Source organism: Drosophila montana, unplaced genomic scaffold (genome assembly GCF_035044405.1).
Source record: "Drosophila montana isolate Dmon_TW-CO22-7 unplaced genomic scaffold, ASM3504440v1 contig_779_1, whole genome shotgun sequence".
NCBI lineage: Eukaryota > Metazoa > Arthropoda > Insecta > Diptera > Drosophilidae > Drosophila > Drosophila montana.
This window is the reverse complement of record NW_026999075.1, coordinates 1,214,142-1,230,894: the sequence shown is the minus strand read 5'-3', so window position 1 is coordinate 1,230,894 and position 16,753 is coordinate 1,214,142. Positions and strand designations below refer to the sequence as shown.

At 38.3% G+C, this 16,753-nt stretch overlaps 1 protein-coding gene and 1 long non-coding RNA gene across 5 annotated transcripts in view; one reads left to right on the top strand and one right to left on the bottom strand.

Moving 5' to 3' along the window:
- The window catches only part of nAChRalpha1 (nicotinic acetylcholine receptor alpha1), a 75,226-nt gene that overhangs the window by 19,615 nt on the left and 38,858 nt on the right, over positions 1–16,753 (bottom strand). Inside the window, exon 3 of the mRNA XM_064698550.1 lies at positions 6,416–6,625. Coding sequence (XP_064554620.1) covers positions 6,416–6,607 — 192 coding nt within the window. The 5' untranslated portion in view covers positions 6,608–6,625. The remainder of the gene's footprint in view (positions 1–6,415; positions 6,626–16,753) is intronic.
- On the top strand, positions 10,636–15,872 carry LOC135439762 (uncharacterized). 4 transcript variants are annotated; one of them, XR_010438173.1, is made up of 3 exons: positions 10,636–10,888; positions 12,036–12,235; positions 12,300–12,472. It is a non-coding gene; the product is annotated as an uncharacterized LOC135439762 (long non-coding RNA). The 4 variants fall into 4 exon arrangements; XR_010438174.1 differs by lacking the exons at positions 10,636–10,888; positions 12,300–12,472 and adding exons at positions 11,648–11,929; positions 15,778–15,872; XR_010438171.1 differs by lacking the exon at positions 10,636–10,888 and adding an exon at positions 11,648–11,929.

Below are 16,753 nucleotides of genomic sequence, written 5' to 3'. Positions count from 1 at the left end.
GGTATCGGTTAACAAATGCGTTTGAAATTTGCTCAGCTGAGTGGAGGTTGTTGGGTTATTTGTTTGGTGGAACTGGGGGGCTGACGGTGGCTGTCAAGAGGTAGCCCATGGCTTGTCCTGGGTTAAATGGTGCTGCAGTTGGTTAGTTTGAAGTGAGCTGCAGCAATAAGAAACAGTCACAGTCGTTGCTGGAGACCGCATTCTTAAAGCATCATTGAGTTTTAATCAATTTATGTTGCGCAGACTGTCACTGAAAGAGAAACGAGATTAGAGTGAAATAATAAGAGTAGAAGTAAAACTGGAATTCCGGTCTGATGGGGTAGCTGATGCAATTAAAGTTAAGAGCAGCTAAACAAGCATAAAGTTTAAGCACCGCTGTGGTAAGCTACGAAGTGGATTAAAAGTTAGCTTAACTATAAAAGCTCACAAAGCCATTTCGAGCATTAGATGAAGTGGAAAGACAAGATATACACATAGTTCTATACCAAACTGTTCTTCCACAGTTCAGCAGCTCAGTTGCGCGTTGGTTGCTAGGGACCGATTCTTCATGTGGACCTATATAATATGAAAGTGCGATACTGATATTGTTTTGCTCATATATAAGCAGTATAGTTAAGCTCGTAAAGAGTCCGATATCTTGAAAAGAAAAAAGATTTTATAAAATAACTTAATCCGATCGATTTTTTGAAAAACGTTCTATATGGGGAGATTAGTTTTAGATTACTTACATGTCTGCATACATATCTAGAAAAGCTTACAGGACTGTTTTTTTTTACGACAAAGCCAACGTGATATCTAAGTTAAGGAAACACGTAATTCATGTTGACATCTTTTTCAGCATTCACCGCAAATAATTCAAGCATATCAAAGTGCTCTAATTTGAGCCTTAACAGATGTACGCACGGAACCATAATGTCACCTTCTATTCAGGCTTCAGAGTCCCTCCTAAATATCCACTTACATATATGTAAAAATATACACAAGTTAAGCGAGCAACGAGCTCGTGTCAAGCTCCTTGGCAGTTACTCGCATTATATTTATGCCTGCTGTTGGCTTCCCTTTCATATTTATTTAGGTGGCAGGCGGCAAAGCAACTCATTAAGCGTAAATATGTTGGGAGCAGGAGACAGGATTCAATAGAAAAAATTAGAAAACGATAAAATTGCGGAATAAATCACTTAAGCGTTGAAAAATGTAATTAACGACAAAATGATAATGACGCGTCGTAACGCGCTTTCCGTCGAGACATCCAGATAATGTCAGGAGCTAGGACGAGCGACCCCGTTGCTGAAGCTAGAAAGCAATATGTTAAGATACCCGGTGTTAATAGATTTTACTGGTGGTTGCCAGCATACATTGCTTGAGTGTAGACTGCGGTGTTGGTGGTGCTGCTGCCAAGATGACCTACTAATCACCCGCTCAGTGCGCCGTTCTAGGATACCAGCTAACGGTTCCCAGTTGCCAATTGCCAGTTGCTAGTTGGCAGCCAACGGCTAAACGTCTGAACGTCTGAAAGGTCATTAGATGCGGGCGACGCGGAAAACCGGCAATAAAACGACAAAGCCAAGACCAGGCACAAAGACAGCGGGCATAAGGAAGAGATAAAATTGCAGCTGCGAAGGCAAGCGTTGCGCGTATCCTTTATGCTTTATGTGCGGCATCCGCTGTTGTTGCTCCAACAGCAACATCAGCTTTCTCGCCTCGTCTCTCCGGCTGGCCATGTCCATGTCCATGTCTGTGCCGGTTCACACCTACAGCTGCCTAACTGGGTTTGTTGCTATGTAATTGGTGTAGTTGTTGTTATTGCTATTGCGGCTGCTTGCTTATTCACACTTAGAGCTATGGCTGCCGGTTGCATTACACCGAACAGGATGCACAGGATATACAGTGTTTAAATTGCTTAAGCTGAAGCTTAAAGCATTTGAGATGCAACTGAATTTGCATTTTATGTCTGTGGCCACTGGGGCCATGGCAAGGATTCAGCAACGTTCTCATCTTGGGCTTGTTTACAATTTAAATCGAATTTCCTGTTTGCCGTAAATAAACTTTGCAATAACTGACACCGTGCTGCAACATAAAAATTCCTTTCCATCTCTGACTGAATAAGTATTAAATAAAGTATGCAAAATGCGGCAGTTTCAATTGCATGTTGGATTCTTATAATGGTTATTATAAAATGTCATATAAAAAGTTTTTACTTGACTTACTGAGTTACCAGAGGCACATTACATTTAATTTCTAAGTATCTGTGTGTATTCTACACTTGACCGTAATTGCTTTTATGCTTACTCTACATTCAAACTGGAATTTGATTTAATGTTTTTCTCTCTGTCTCTGATTCTCTCTCTTTCTTTCCCAGTTCCCACCTTCATAGGCTACAGCTTCCATATAATTGCGTTTTCGGCCAAGCAGAGCTCAAAGTAACATAGCAACCTTCAATTAGGTCCAACTGTCTGCTTGACACCTCCTCTTCTAGATTGTCCCTTCACCAAATCTCGCCCTCTCTACATATCTTTGGTCATAATTCACCTGAGTGAGCAGCTGCAGTGCAAGTAATAAGTAACTAATGCTAATGCTACATACTGACTCGCAAATCACACAGGTCAACCCATGGCAAATGGAAATAAATGAAATTAAATTAAAAATACTGGCTACGCATCTGGTTGTAATCTGTTCTGCATATATATATATATATATACATTTCCATGCACATATGTATTGCTCCCTGTTGCCAATGATTGCAATTTTCAATAGGAGTAAAAACCAAATAAACAAAGTGCAGAGATTTCGCTCGATAGCATTTACAAGGACTTGTACGCCAATAAGGAAAGCAGGCAACACGTGCATTCCAACAACAACAACATTAACACAACAACAAAAAGTGAACATTGAACTAGTGCAATAAAAGAAATTCTGCGAATATTTCAAGCCAGTTGCCAGTCGAGCACACAGAGCGTATGTGTAATATTACTATGTGTGCATATTCCTCACACAAACGCATTCACACACATAAAAGCAATTTCGTTTATAAGCACCTTATGCCAGAAGCACAGTGCTTGGATATGGCACACTGAATCAAATACCAGATTAACTTATAAAGGAGCAAAATACTCGAAAGAACGTAATATTCTTTAATTTAAATATTTAATAATTATTTATATATGTTAAACTGTTTGCCCCACTGGACTGGCGGATCGGGAGTCAATGCACACCCTAATAGCTGGGTAGAAAAACATTTTTCTGCAGTCACGGAAAAATTTCTACAGAATCTCGGAAAATTTTTAGAAAATTGTTGTTTGAAAATATTTAGGTTTCCATCCAACACCAATAAAAAAAACATTGTAAACAGCCCGGCGGAGCGGAATATGGGGGTAGGTTCGTTGACGTGTGTCACTCGCAAAGGTGGAAAAGAGGTTGACAATTGATTAAAAAATGTAAAGGTGCATTTTGGACCCACTTGAATAAACCGTACAATGTGCAGTCATGTCCGTCAAATTTTAGCTGTGTAATTCATTCTTTTTAATGCTTCCTACCTTTTTGGAAAACCATTCTTGAATTTGGCTATGGCTTGAGAGCGCCAAGTCCACTGTGCATTGGTATGACTGGTATGGCTGCTACCGACTGTTTGGCATGCCTTTTAGTGGTCTTGGTGCTTAGCGCGTGATTTATAACAGCAAAAAAGGAGCCGAAGCCAGCAGGAAGCGAAAGACCAAATGCAGCAGGGAGCTGTAAAGCTCAGCAACTGTGTGGCCAACAGCACACGTAACTGTTAGCCGGTTGCCCATTTCCGGTTGTCATGTGCATCCAAACCGAGCAGAAGATTGTGGGCCAATCGGTTGTCCCGTTGCTGCTGCTATTGCTGCGTTTGACTCAGCTGGCAATTGGATATTTTTTTTTCGTACACACAATTTGGCCCCGGCACTGGCCTCTGATATATTGCGCAATTTTTGCTGTCTTGATTGAGCAGTGTGCAGGGGCCCCAACTGCAATTGCAAACTTAATCAACAAAACAATCATCAGTCGATGTACTATAAATCGCAGAGCCCATTGATTTATTATGCAAACAATGTTCACTACCAAGTGAAAGAGTTGAATCGGCGGACTGGGTAAACAGTGCTGGCTTAGTTCGACTGCCTTTTAAGCGTTTGGTAAACAGTTATTAATTACGCGGCTGCTCCTCTCCCGCGGCTTATACAAATGCTATTTGCCTGCTTACCGGCTCACTGTTGGCTTTGCAAATTAATCTGCTTTGATTGTCATCTGAGCAGCTCAGTTGTCAAAGACTTGACAGCTAAACTTGATACCATTATCGCTAAAAACAAATTACTGTGATTTCGGTTAGCCAAATGCAAATGCAAAAATCTATTTACATATAACGTAGGTCAGCGGCTCGAGTCTCGCAACAATGAACAATTAAAGAAAAATTATAAGAGGCTCTAGTCAGTACTTCCCGACTAGGGAATACCCTGAATACCCTCTTTCTTGCGCTACGAGTGCGGTTGCTTTGGCAAAAATAAAAAAATTTGTATACTATTCAAGAAGATACATTTTGTGATTCAAGCTCTTAAAACCTAAGAAATTTGCTCAAAAAACAGGATGTCGGAGGTCTAGTTATGTATATCTATTGCTTGAAAACGCTTGACAAAATCAGCTGTGCGATTGGCATTCGAATAAATGCTGTTCCTAATACGAGCACTGATACGAGTCTATTGTACATACTCTAAATAGTTAAGGCCGAAAACTATTTTTATCGATAATGTCCGGTTTTTATTAATATTATTACGAAACACTGCAAACAGTTTAATATCAACCGCTCCAAATCGGCTCAAATAGTTTACCTGTTTAAAAATCTTTATTAAATCAGTAAAAAAACGCAGAAATCGGCAATCAAAAATCGATAGCACTGTAGTGCGATGGCAATCGCTGGCTACAGATTAAATAGATTCACTAACCATACAATGCATTGTATGGTTAGTGGCCCGGGTCTACCCGCTAGGCTTTAATAAAGATATTGATTTTTGAATACAGAAATCATGTTAAGTGTAAATTGATATTTTATTGATTTAATTTGAAAATATTATATATTTATATATAATATATATTTAGTGATACATGCATACTCATACATATACAAATACTTATCAAAAAAAGATCTCGCTACGCGATCGCGTGCTTAAGCCTTAGACGAAAAAAACACTTTCTTGACTCATTTACCTTTTATAATTGGTGAGGGGATACAACTTTCATTACTAAACAAATTAAAATTAATTGCTAGAATTGAATTTGCGACCCACGATCGACGAAACGAAACACTTCCCATCGCTTTATACCTTGCAGCCATACCAAGAGTTGGCACCTAATAAAAAAACTGAACTAAAATTGCAGCTCATACACAGAGCGCAGCATTCGATGCAATCGCAATTGTAATTCTTGTTCTGAGTTGCATTCCTGTGTATCTATATGCACATGTAACCAGAAAAGCTATAAACTAAAAAGTACTTGATATATATGTAGGATTTGGAAATAGAACCAGGAGTGGTCGAACTTACAATCAGTTAAATTAAACAGGCGAGTATAATGTTGACATTATACTCATTTGGAAATATTAAATCACTTATCATATGCAACCCTGCTATGGATCTTTAATCCACGGTATATCGATGAAGCTCAGTTTTAAGCTAAGAGAGTCAATGGAAAGATGTGTTCGCTGTTGCTCGTTGTCTTTGAAATACATGTCGGAAAATGTACAATAATTATAAGTTTACGTTTGTTCACCAATTTCTCTAAATAAAATAATAAGAACATTAAGAACTCAAGTGCTTGTGAAAACCATCGAATGGTCATCCCTACATACATATGTATACACTATTCTAGAAGCTACATGCCAAGTTTGGAGATTACTTGAAAGCAGGGCAAGTTATCGATTATCGGAAACAAACTCGTACTGCGCGGGCACTGAGAGGACCTTCTAGCTCTAATAGGTTCTGAGATAATTGTGTTTATACATACAAACGGACGGACGGACAGACAGACGGACATGGCTAGTTTTACTAGGCTTGTGATGCTGATCATGAATATATACACTTTATGGTGTCGGAGATGCTTTCTTCTGCCTGAAACATACATTTGCACAAATACATTATACCCTCTTTACCCTTTTTCAATGGGTTCAGGGCATATAAATAAAAACAATGAAGCGAAATGCGTAGCATAGTAGGATAAGTGTCAGTATCAGCGATAAAGAATTTTGGATTCAAAGCCTACCCTTAAAGAATAAAAACCAAATAAAGATATTAATGTTTTTTTTTTTAAATATAAAATTGGGTCTTTGTTATAAGTCAACAGTTTATTATTTATTTGAGCCCGAAACGGCTACAAAATTTCTTCTAGTCTATAAAAATATGTATGTACTTACCACATCGATTAACTGTGACAGTTTTAGACCCATTTTGACCGTCAGACGATCGGAGTTGTTGCCCACGGGTCGTATGAGTCGATTGTAGTTGCTCAGCAAATCGTCGTACAGTCGCTTAGCATCTGGGTTGGCCAGGCACCCGGTCGCAAAGTGTAATGCTATGAAGACAGCTGCAAAAAGAACGCTACCCATCTTAGGCCAGGTCCAACCCTGTAAGAAAATACGAAAATAGATATTTGAAACAGAATCAGAAATAAGTTATGGTTGCAGTGCTTGTAAGTTATATCTTGTCCTGCATTTGCATTACAAATACTTTTTGTTTATTTATTTATTTTGAGTTTTCTTTGCACTGTACAATTTCTAAGCATATAAGTTCAAGTGTAGGTGAATGTGTGTGTGTGAAAATGTATGCACTCATAAATTTTGCACAAGTGTCAAAAGTATTAGAGAGACAGCGCCAAATGTGCACAGAGCTGCTCCGGTGCAGCCATAAACACCATTTAATCTTTGGCTCAAACACTCAAGATGGCCCAAGATAGGCAGGCTACATATACCCACACCAACACACACCCGTACACACACTCACACAAACATATAAAAATATATAAAAGAGTGTGCATGTGTTAGTTGCATATTTGGTAGCCTCTTGCATGCTTGTATCTCTGCACTTTGCTACCCGGCCGCATGTATTTTGTGCTTAACATTTTTGTTATTGTTCAGCTGCTGTTAGGGGACATAATCTAGAGTCTGAAAATATATTTTCCAACACTGTGGGCAAAACGTTCTATTTTTTGCTTTAAAATAAAATCATTTCTTTAATAAAATCTATTAACTATAAATGTTCGTACCAAGATTTTAAAACACCTACAGCTTACACCATAATTATATTAAAATATCTTTTACACAAGGAAAGTTAACGTACGTAAAATTTGTTGAGTTGCCTTACATGATTGTCTCCCGTAGACAGCTCATCTAACACAGATCCTTTTTTAATTTGTTTTTTTTTTTTTTAACCTAATTGAACTTCATAGATTTCTATTTGGTAGCCAAAAATGTTTTATCCACGTTAAGTTACAATAAATATTTTTAAAAACTGGTTAATACAAAGTAAATAATTTTACACTGTATTATGTGTCTTTTCTTTCTATTTGGCCCATCGTCTTTAAATAAGTTTCATTTATACTTCGCCACGTCTCTGGTCTGTGCATTTTCTGGAAAACTTTACTTTATACCAACTGACAAGCCCAAGTGCTGCAATGTTTGGGTACATTAAGCACAAACAAGCAATTCTCTTCATTTATTGTATGCGTTACAATTATATGATGTTCCTTGGTATTATTTTCTTCTACTGAACGACAGTCTATTTGTGCTCATGTTCTGGCTGTACTATGCATCCAATTATCAAAAGTGTGCAAGTTTTTTTGTTTACTCCAGAATTCTCGTAATGTGACAATTTTTTTATGGAAGTGCTATTTCTGGAATATGATAGCAATGTAGTACGCAGCATGTTTGGCTAGTTTCGTTGTTATTGATTCTGGTAATTGGTTAGTGCAACGGTATGCATGTGTGTGCTCTATATGCACAATGTGCGTGTGCTGGTGTCTGTGTACAATCCATTACAAAATTGCGTGGCAGACAGCAGATATTGCTGTGTCCTGAAACTAACCAGAATTGAATCTGTATGCTAGCTTTGGTGTCTGCTTTTAAAGTCATGGTTAAATGTCAGAATGCGAGAATAAATAATAGATAATCCATATGCATATGCTTGCATTTATATGTAATTGGTTGTTTGCTTTACTGATTGTCATCTGAGAAATCACCCCTTTAAAAGTATATATAGCGAAAGCAATTGAAACAGTGTGGTGATATTTGTTGTTAGTATCAGACTTAGAAAAACCATTACATATTTGTATACCCTTGTATAGGATATTATTATATTATTATTTTGTCAAGATATCTATAACGCATAGAAGCAGACATGTCCGACTCCGTAAAGTATATACCTAGAGTGTATACCTAGAGCCGAGTTGATATAGTTAAGGCCGTCTGTCTGCTTCTGTGCGAACTAGTCTCTCAATTTTGAAGCCATCGTCCTGAAACATTGCAGGCAGTACATATGTCGGAACCGGCAGAATCAGCTAAATAATATGTAAAAGTTGCTAAATTTAACGTTAAGAAAACTGTTAATAGGTTTTTACTGTAAGTTCCGCTTATATAATACACTGTCGGGATCCGGAATATGTAATGTTTTGAATTTTCGTGGGGCGCAATGTTCTATGATAAATAATCACAAGCTTAATTTTCCAAATTCGAATATAAACATATCGAATTATATCAATATTTTTACTAAAGTTAACAACTATTGTTTTTTTCTTTCAATAATTTGTTTCTAAGAAATACAAAAATTTTTCGTTAATACTGAATTCAATACCAAAAGTAATTTTTCATTGAACATTTATCTGTTTTCTTCTATTGCTCACAGTACTTGACGTCTGTAAAGTGCAGCTAACAATAAATTGTGAAGTGCATAGATCGCAAAACTTTCAATTTGTGCTCTTCACAAGTATTTGTTTCCTTCTGGCTAGGCAAAAGTTTTGCTCAACATCTACTGCAAAATCTCAAATATAATGTATACCATAAATAAACGAGTAAACTAGAACAGCAATAATTTCGATGCTTGAATTTTGGTCAAGTACGTTGAAATTTTGATCTGGTTGCGCCAGAAGTTCTAATCTATGAAATTATATGTGGGTGTGTGTGCACGTTTTGGCTTCCTGCAGGGAAATTGCAAATGTGGCTGCTGCCCTTTACAAGCAGAACATCGAGAAATATCTTACTAATCAAGTTAATCAACACGCGTGCTGTTCTCAGGTGCGAAATTAATTATGCTAATTTTATGTTAATGATTTGTAATTTGATGTCATTGATTTGACATTGTCGCTGCCGTCAACGTTAGTCGCTTCTAAAAATCCACACCCAGCGATAAATCAAATCACAATTTGCCGACCATCTTGTCTGCATAATTCAGCGCTTATGTCTGAAGTGACACGTACATGTGTCAGTGACCGCAATGACAACAAAAAACGTACGAATGATGGCGTCAACATTGCGCACACAGATACGAATATTCGCTGAAACGCACACAAAATGGCGGCACACACACACACACACATGTGCTGAGCGATAACAAAATGGTTGCCATAAAGAAGAACAACAGAAAATGAATGTCATTCGACAGCTATTTATGCGCCTTTTAGTTGGCAGATTATTTCATTTGCATTCCCATATATCCATTTATATTTATATTTATATTTATATTTACTTGTTTTGGCGCACACAAATTTAGTGCTCCGTTTTTATTTGATATTTGTCAATACTGCGTAAGCGAAACATCATTTGCTGACTGTTTATTAATTTTTGCGCTATCCCTTAAATGTAGATAGGTGGGGGAGCTTGAATTTAGAAACAACATGCGGCTGGCAAACGGCATAAAACCCAACACAATGTCGCTTCAAACTAATTTCCAAAGATCTATGCAAAATGCTATTTGAAAGGTGATTTGTTGATTGCGAAAATCTACTCAGCTGTGTGCAAGGGGGGTATGAAGTAAATATAATTATTATGATGTAAGCTGAATTATCAGCTTGTGAATTTTTTATGTACAAACTAACATGTCACACATTTGTTTATTGTCGTTGGTATATATAATATATTAAATGCACTCAACAACTCCGGCCAAAAAGTGGTATTAAAAACACTCGTCAATCGCTACGTGAAATACTTATGTCGTTTTTGTTTTATATTTGTATCCTGTAGCAATATAAAATGAAAAATAGGGTATACTACACAAAAGGGTGCTATTATAGTATACAATTTTTTTACAGTTGGATTACTTTTGCCAAGATTTATAATCACACACGAAAGTTAAGAGCTCCCAGAAAATTAACATCTTTTAATTAACTTGTCGTGAATAAATGCATGAATAATTATTATATTGCTTTAACAGTATATTTAAATATATTATTCATATATACAAATAAGTACAGAAAAAAAAGAGGCAAATCCGAATAAAATCTGCATATAATAAATTCCAGTTAAAATAGATTATAGGGCGTCTCTGGGTCGATCTCATCTGACTTATCTAGCAGTTTAGTGCCAAAAAAGTTGACAATGTAACAAAAAAAAAAAAAAATTGAAATTCACGCCGTTTTTGACTGGCCGACAATTTGTTTGTTGTTTTAGTATTTGGTAAACCGAACATATCTCTGTTTGATGTTAATTTCGAACTGAGCCCCTTGTGCAGATGCAGTTACTGTTGCGGCATCTGCTTCTGATTGTTAGCAATTTAAGAATGCAGTGCATTTTTAAGTAGGCTTCTTGACAAACAGAACAGCAACAACAGCAGTAACAGCAGCGGCAGCAACAACATCGCAGCATAATAATGCCGGAAATGGCGTCGGCGGCGAGCTCTCTGTGAGTATCTGTGTGTGTGTGTGTGCTTGTGTATATGTGGGTGTGGATGCTCTCTAGTAAATGTGTTGCCGTGTATGTATTTTTGGTTGAGCCATGCAATTTTCCAGTTGAGCTCGTTTTTCATTTCCTTGATATTTGTTTTGCATGCACGGGTCCCTTTTCCCCCTGTTGCATACTTTTTCGACTGATATATTAAAATGGGCACCATTTTTGGCATTGTTCGTTGTAATTGTTCTTCTTGCCGCAAGTTGCAGCTGTAATTGAATTTCAGTCGGTGGCACATGCTAAAAAAAAGTGAATTTCTATCGTTAAGACTCGTGAATTTAATTCCTTGCACATGTGTCAGTCTGTCTGTCCGCTCCAATTTGGAGTGTTCATATGAACTGGCTCAATGGTTGAAATTAGGTTTGCTTTCCATTTTTTCGGTTTTCGGTTTCCTTTCGAAATTCTTTGAAAATTTAAGCCAGCTTTTCGACATGTGTGCTATGGACTGATAATCAGTCGTAGTTCTCGCCCAAAATAAGTTACAGTTATTCGATATTTAAATATTTATTAAGTGGATAAAGAAGGCATTCGGCCTATAAAGCCAAGTCGAGCTAACCATATCCCTCTGACCGTATATATGAACAAATCGAGTTTGTTACAAATCATCGATTGATTGGGGTGATTCCATGAAATCGATAAAAATTGATATCGAATTCTTGCAAAACATATCTTGGAGCTTATAGGAACTAGAGACACTAAATTTGATATGTTGACTTTTGGATCCAGCATATTTCTCATTTTTAATGTCTTTCTCCAGTTTCCATCGAAATTTTCAAAAATATACTTTTTATGTTTGATAATTACACATGTTTGGAGAACAGATATTCACCCACAAAATTGCATGTACACCGCACAATATACACCGATGTAAATCAGAAACGCATTTTAGCGTGGGGCTAAAAGAAAAAAAGGGCCAGCCGCAGCGTAAACTGCTCAACAAGCGGCGTGCGTGTGTTTGTGTGTATGTGTATGTGTGTTTATATAGAAGGAAATAAGGTAAAAAAGAATAAATTGTTTTTTTTTGTATTTTATTTTATTTTTGCTCATCATTACGTAGAATTATAAATTTGCTCTTTTGTGTTATTTTATTGTTTTCTGTCAGCTGGGCGTCAACATTCAAAATGTACCCTTTTCAAGCTCACGCCTCGTGCAATTGGTCTCTCATTTGCTGGCATCCAAATTATGCAAATGTCTTATGAATAATATTGAGAAACACGAATCATGTGCAAATTCAAATGAATGTGATTAAATAGAATGTCATTATCGTTGCTGACGACTGGCAGTTGTGATGGTTCTTATATAGTAAGTAATATATTTGTAGGCAAATACTTGATACATTTTTAACGATTTTATTTCGAGTACGCAGCCTGAGGCAATGCACTGTACACTGTAGAGATTGAGAGTGCGTTGTCTAATCAAACCTTGATAGACGCCCACATGCAAACATACATACATATATCCTTATGAATATTAACATGTATATGTAGACTTTAGGGTCAGAGGCCCTCCTCTGCCTTTCTTCTTACACATAAAAAATAAAAGCAGAAATTTTGTTATTTCAACTTTGTGCTCGGCGGCCCCCTTAGGTAGCTTGTTAAACATTCTTTGGGGTTTTTTACTTTTTGCTCTCTATCCGGCTGCCTGCCAAAGGAAAACTTCAGCCTGAAACATGCAAATTTGCATATGATAAGCAAATAAGCAACCTTGGTGTTGCTTCTGCTGTGGCTGCTAGCAGGTAACTGGCAAAAGTTTTATTAGATTCTCAGTTCGAAGAGGCTGCGAGGCGAGTGGGAATGGCGCGCGAGCCTGTGGCCTGGCTGAGGTTATGGAATTGCGCGCTTTTTAAAAGCTAACGTCAAAAAGTAAGCATAACATTTGAAATAATTTTTGCATAAATATAAGCAAACGTCAAACTTACACCCCAATGTGTGTGTGTGTGTGCGTATGGGCTCAAAAGGGGTCACAAATGAGCAAATACATCAAAAATATTGGAAAGGCTATAGCGTGGTTTGCACGATTGCTCTTGAAAGTTTGGTAAGAGCTAACGATGCGCTGTTTGGGCCAATTCGCTTAGCGGCCACGCCCACTGCAGGTCATGTGAGTGGTTAAAGCAAATGATGTGCAATTATGCGTGAGCTGCATTCCATTAAACGGGCGGGGAGCAGTGCGCACAACATCGCGTATGCGCAATATTTAATTTCAAATGCGTCAATCTTTCACTAGGAGCTGCACACACATGCAAACACGTCGGGTTATATATTTTAAGTCTCATTTACCATGTAAAATGTGTAGTATGCTTCATCATGGGCAAAGCTTTGCCCTCAGCTCGGCGACGCTGCACTGTAAATGACAGGTAAGCAAGCTACATGTACCTTCAGCAGTTCTTTTAGCAGGACTTTGAATTAAATATAAACGTTTATTGAATGCTGCACTCAGTGGACTCTTTAGAGTAGGAGTATTGGTAGGGCCGGGAGGGTAGCCTTCACAAAATTGCACGAAGAACTATGCATAGGGGTTGCGAAGGAGAGAAGTAGTCATTCATTTTGGACAAAAATTTAGTTTGAAAACAACTCGATGCGTTCTGAACCAGGCGAAAAAAGTTTCCGTCTAATTGACCAACCTGTAAAACATGCGATAAGGAATAATACACTATTTCTCACCGAACTTTGTTTTCTGTAAGATAATATATTATTAAACACAAATTATTGTTTCAATAACTAAATTACCGATGGGATTGGACTATGACAATCTGAAGCACCCTTCAAAGTCTTGTGGTCTTTATTTAGGTCTTTAAATTTTCGAGTTATATTTAAAAAGCCAGGTTTCAAAATGGACATTAATCGATATATTGAAAATGGAAAATATATCGAAAAATAATATGTGTTATACTTTCTTGTCTCTAGTTGCATTTTCACACAGTCGGGCACATAGACGGACATGGCTGGATCGACTCAGCTTGTCATTTTGATCATAAGTATGCTAATGGGCTCAGAAATGCTTTATTTTGCCCGAGACTGCAGATATTAGCAGAAAACCATTGTTCCTTGTTAAAACAAATGCAATGGGTTCGGAAAATAACTAGCCAGCACTTAAAAGAAATAGTCGCTGTCAATCATTTGCTAATTGAACTAAGCCGATTAAAACAAAGCTCAACTAGGATCAATTCGAAATAGAGATTATGTGTTCCAGAGGGGTACACGCTTCATTAGTTGGCTCGTCATTCGGAGACCGCAAAACGATTCGTTAGCTCGGGCTGTTTCACTTTATTGCACATTTTTGTGTTTCATTTGCTTGCCACATGCCGCATGCAACGGGTCAAACGATACGAAGTAATAGCTGTTGTGGTGAGTAGTTACCCACAGCTAAGAGAGCTGAGAGCTCGAATGCGCTGTCACTTAAGCCAATTGAGCTTTAAACGCTGACATTGTAGCTGCAACCAAGACAGCACATACACATATATCTCAACTCTCAGACGTTACGCCGCGGGGGAGCCAAAGCACAATTGATATGGATGTGGGGCCATAGAATGGGTACAGGGTTGCGATTTGATGTTGGGTTGTAACCCACTTCTGGCCCGTTGCACAATTGAAAATGTTACACTTGTGCAGTTGCGTTTGCAGCTTGGTGAAATTGAAAGCACTTGACACTTGTATTATGCTACTGACTTATCATATATAAACTGTTGCGCCTGGCGAACAAACGATGCCAACAACGCAAAAGCCAGTTGCCAGTTGTGACAGGTGGATGCGTCCATAACTATGCAACATTAGTGATGTTTTTGGCGCGTGGCTCAAATTTGTGTTTGCTGAGCCGTCGGCTTTATGGGAAAACTTTCGAGCAGATTCATCGACTCGAACCTCAATCGACCACCGGCAAAGCCCGTAAGCACTTTTATGCGGCCATAAAAAAGTTTCATACGGCCGCAAGCCGTTCCAAGTTAATTATGTTTATGCAACGACATTTACATAAAAGACGCCAAAAGAGCAGACGCAGAAAAGTGAGACTGAGATACGCAGGTGTCTCAGTCGCAGGTCACATGGACATCAAAGTTGCAGGCCCACTCAATAAACTTCAACTTTGTATGAATTAAATAGCCCTAGGTGTAAATTAAATAACAAAATTACGAAAGCATGAATTTTTATGAAAGACAACATCAAAAATTACAACCTACAGAATAATGTACCATGTTTATGTTTTTATTTTGCATAAGTTACACACAAATTGCGAGTGCAAGTGGAAATTATAGGCTTAATTGTGCTTATCATGAGGTATCAAATGAGCAAGTATGCTCTAGTTGCGAGTGCTCGATAAGTCTCAATTTACCCTATACCCATTCCTTCCATAAAAATGACCAGTATTAATATTTGCACTCAAGTAAAAGTGATTGAGTGGTTCGGAAGTGCTCGACAATTTCTTCTCCTTTATTAAGCGTTTATTGTCCGATCTTAATGAAAACTGCAGGGCAATAATATGATAACCCAATGTATGTATGCATTAAAGCCTTAAGCTATTTATCCGAAAACGAGATTTTGTACATTTTTTTGAAAATGGGGGAAAATGAATCTGGCGCTTTTAGTCTTATATATCGACGTGTCCAGGCAAAGAGACAGACATTGGCTTTTGATGCTGATCACGAATATATACTTTATAGGGCAATAGATGTCTTTATTAGTCCTTTTATTATTTTACACATTTTCATGTTGCAGTCTTTAACGAATTTGGAAATTGCTTAAAGATATAATTTAACTTGACAAAATAATATTGCTTGCGCTTTCTTGAATGTCTAACAGGAAGGTTTAAACTTTTCTATATTCCAATAATGATGAATTGTGATTCTCACACAGTTTGATGCTCAGCGTGTGGCAGGAGATACTGCAAAAATGCTTAATGTACGAAGCGAAATTCCTTGGCATACTTTTTTGGGGTAGCGATGAAGCTGGATCTGGATTTTCTGTGTATTTTGTTGGCCCAAAAATTTGCTGGCTGTGCAACGTCGTAGCTGAAGAATTTTGAGACTTGCGGCTACGAAGCACCATGCCAAAAAGCAAAACATGAGCCACGCCCCAAAAACCATGACTGAAAATATGTAGGTTGCCCGGCCATAGCCCCGCCAGCATTCGCATGCCTGGTGCACAGCCCTCTAACACCCACTGCTGCTATCCATGAACTAGTTTTGGGCTCGCTTTAAAGTATCTTTGATGCAAAAAAGCAGCAGCAGGGTGTGCCATGGGCACGCGCTCGAGATAGGCGGATGAGTGGAGCGCGTGGCTGGCATGGGCATGAAAACGAATTGCCGCAGGTGTCAAAAATACACAGACAAAGTCAATTTGCGCTAGTCGACGATGTTGGACGAGCGGCATGGAGAGTGGGTGACCCCACTGCCTGAGGAGTACGTTGGCGTGTGCTGCTCATTACGCGGCGCCTTTGATGTGCAGCAAGCCGACAAAAGTGCCAGAAGCAACAGCATTACAAGCGCTAAGTGCCCCTGCGCTCGCTGATTATAATCATGATGATATGCATACACACACTAAACGCACACACACAAGCACGCAACAACACACACACACACACACACACTTACACATTGATATATAGACGATGGCGTTAGCTTTGGCCTGGCATAGTTGCGGTGGGCTGGTAGGGCGGTGGATTGGCAGCTGACAATAGAAAAACCGCACAAGTGTCTAACGCGCTTTGATGTCACATTTATGCCCAGACTGCTACAAAACCACAACAGCAAAAACAACAACTTCAGTACCATTCAATTTAGAAACACATCAGTTCAAAATATAAGGTAGAGTACATGCTGTCGGTGCTGGT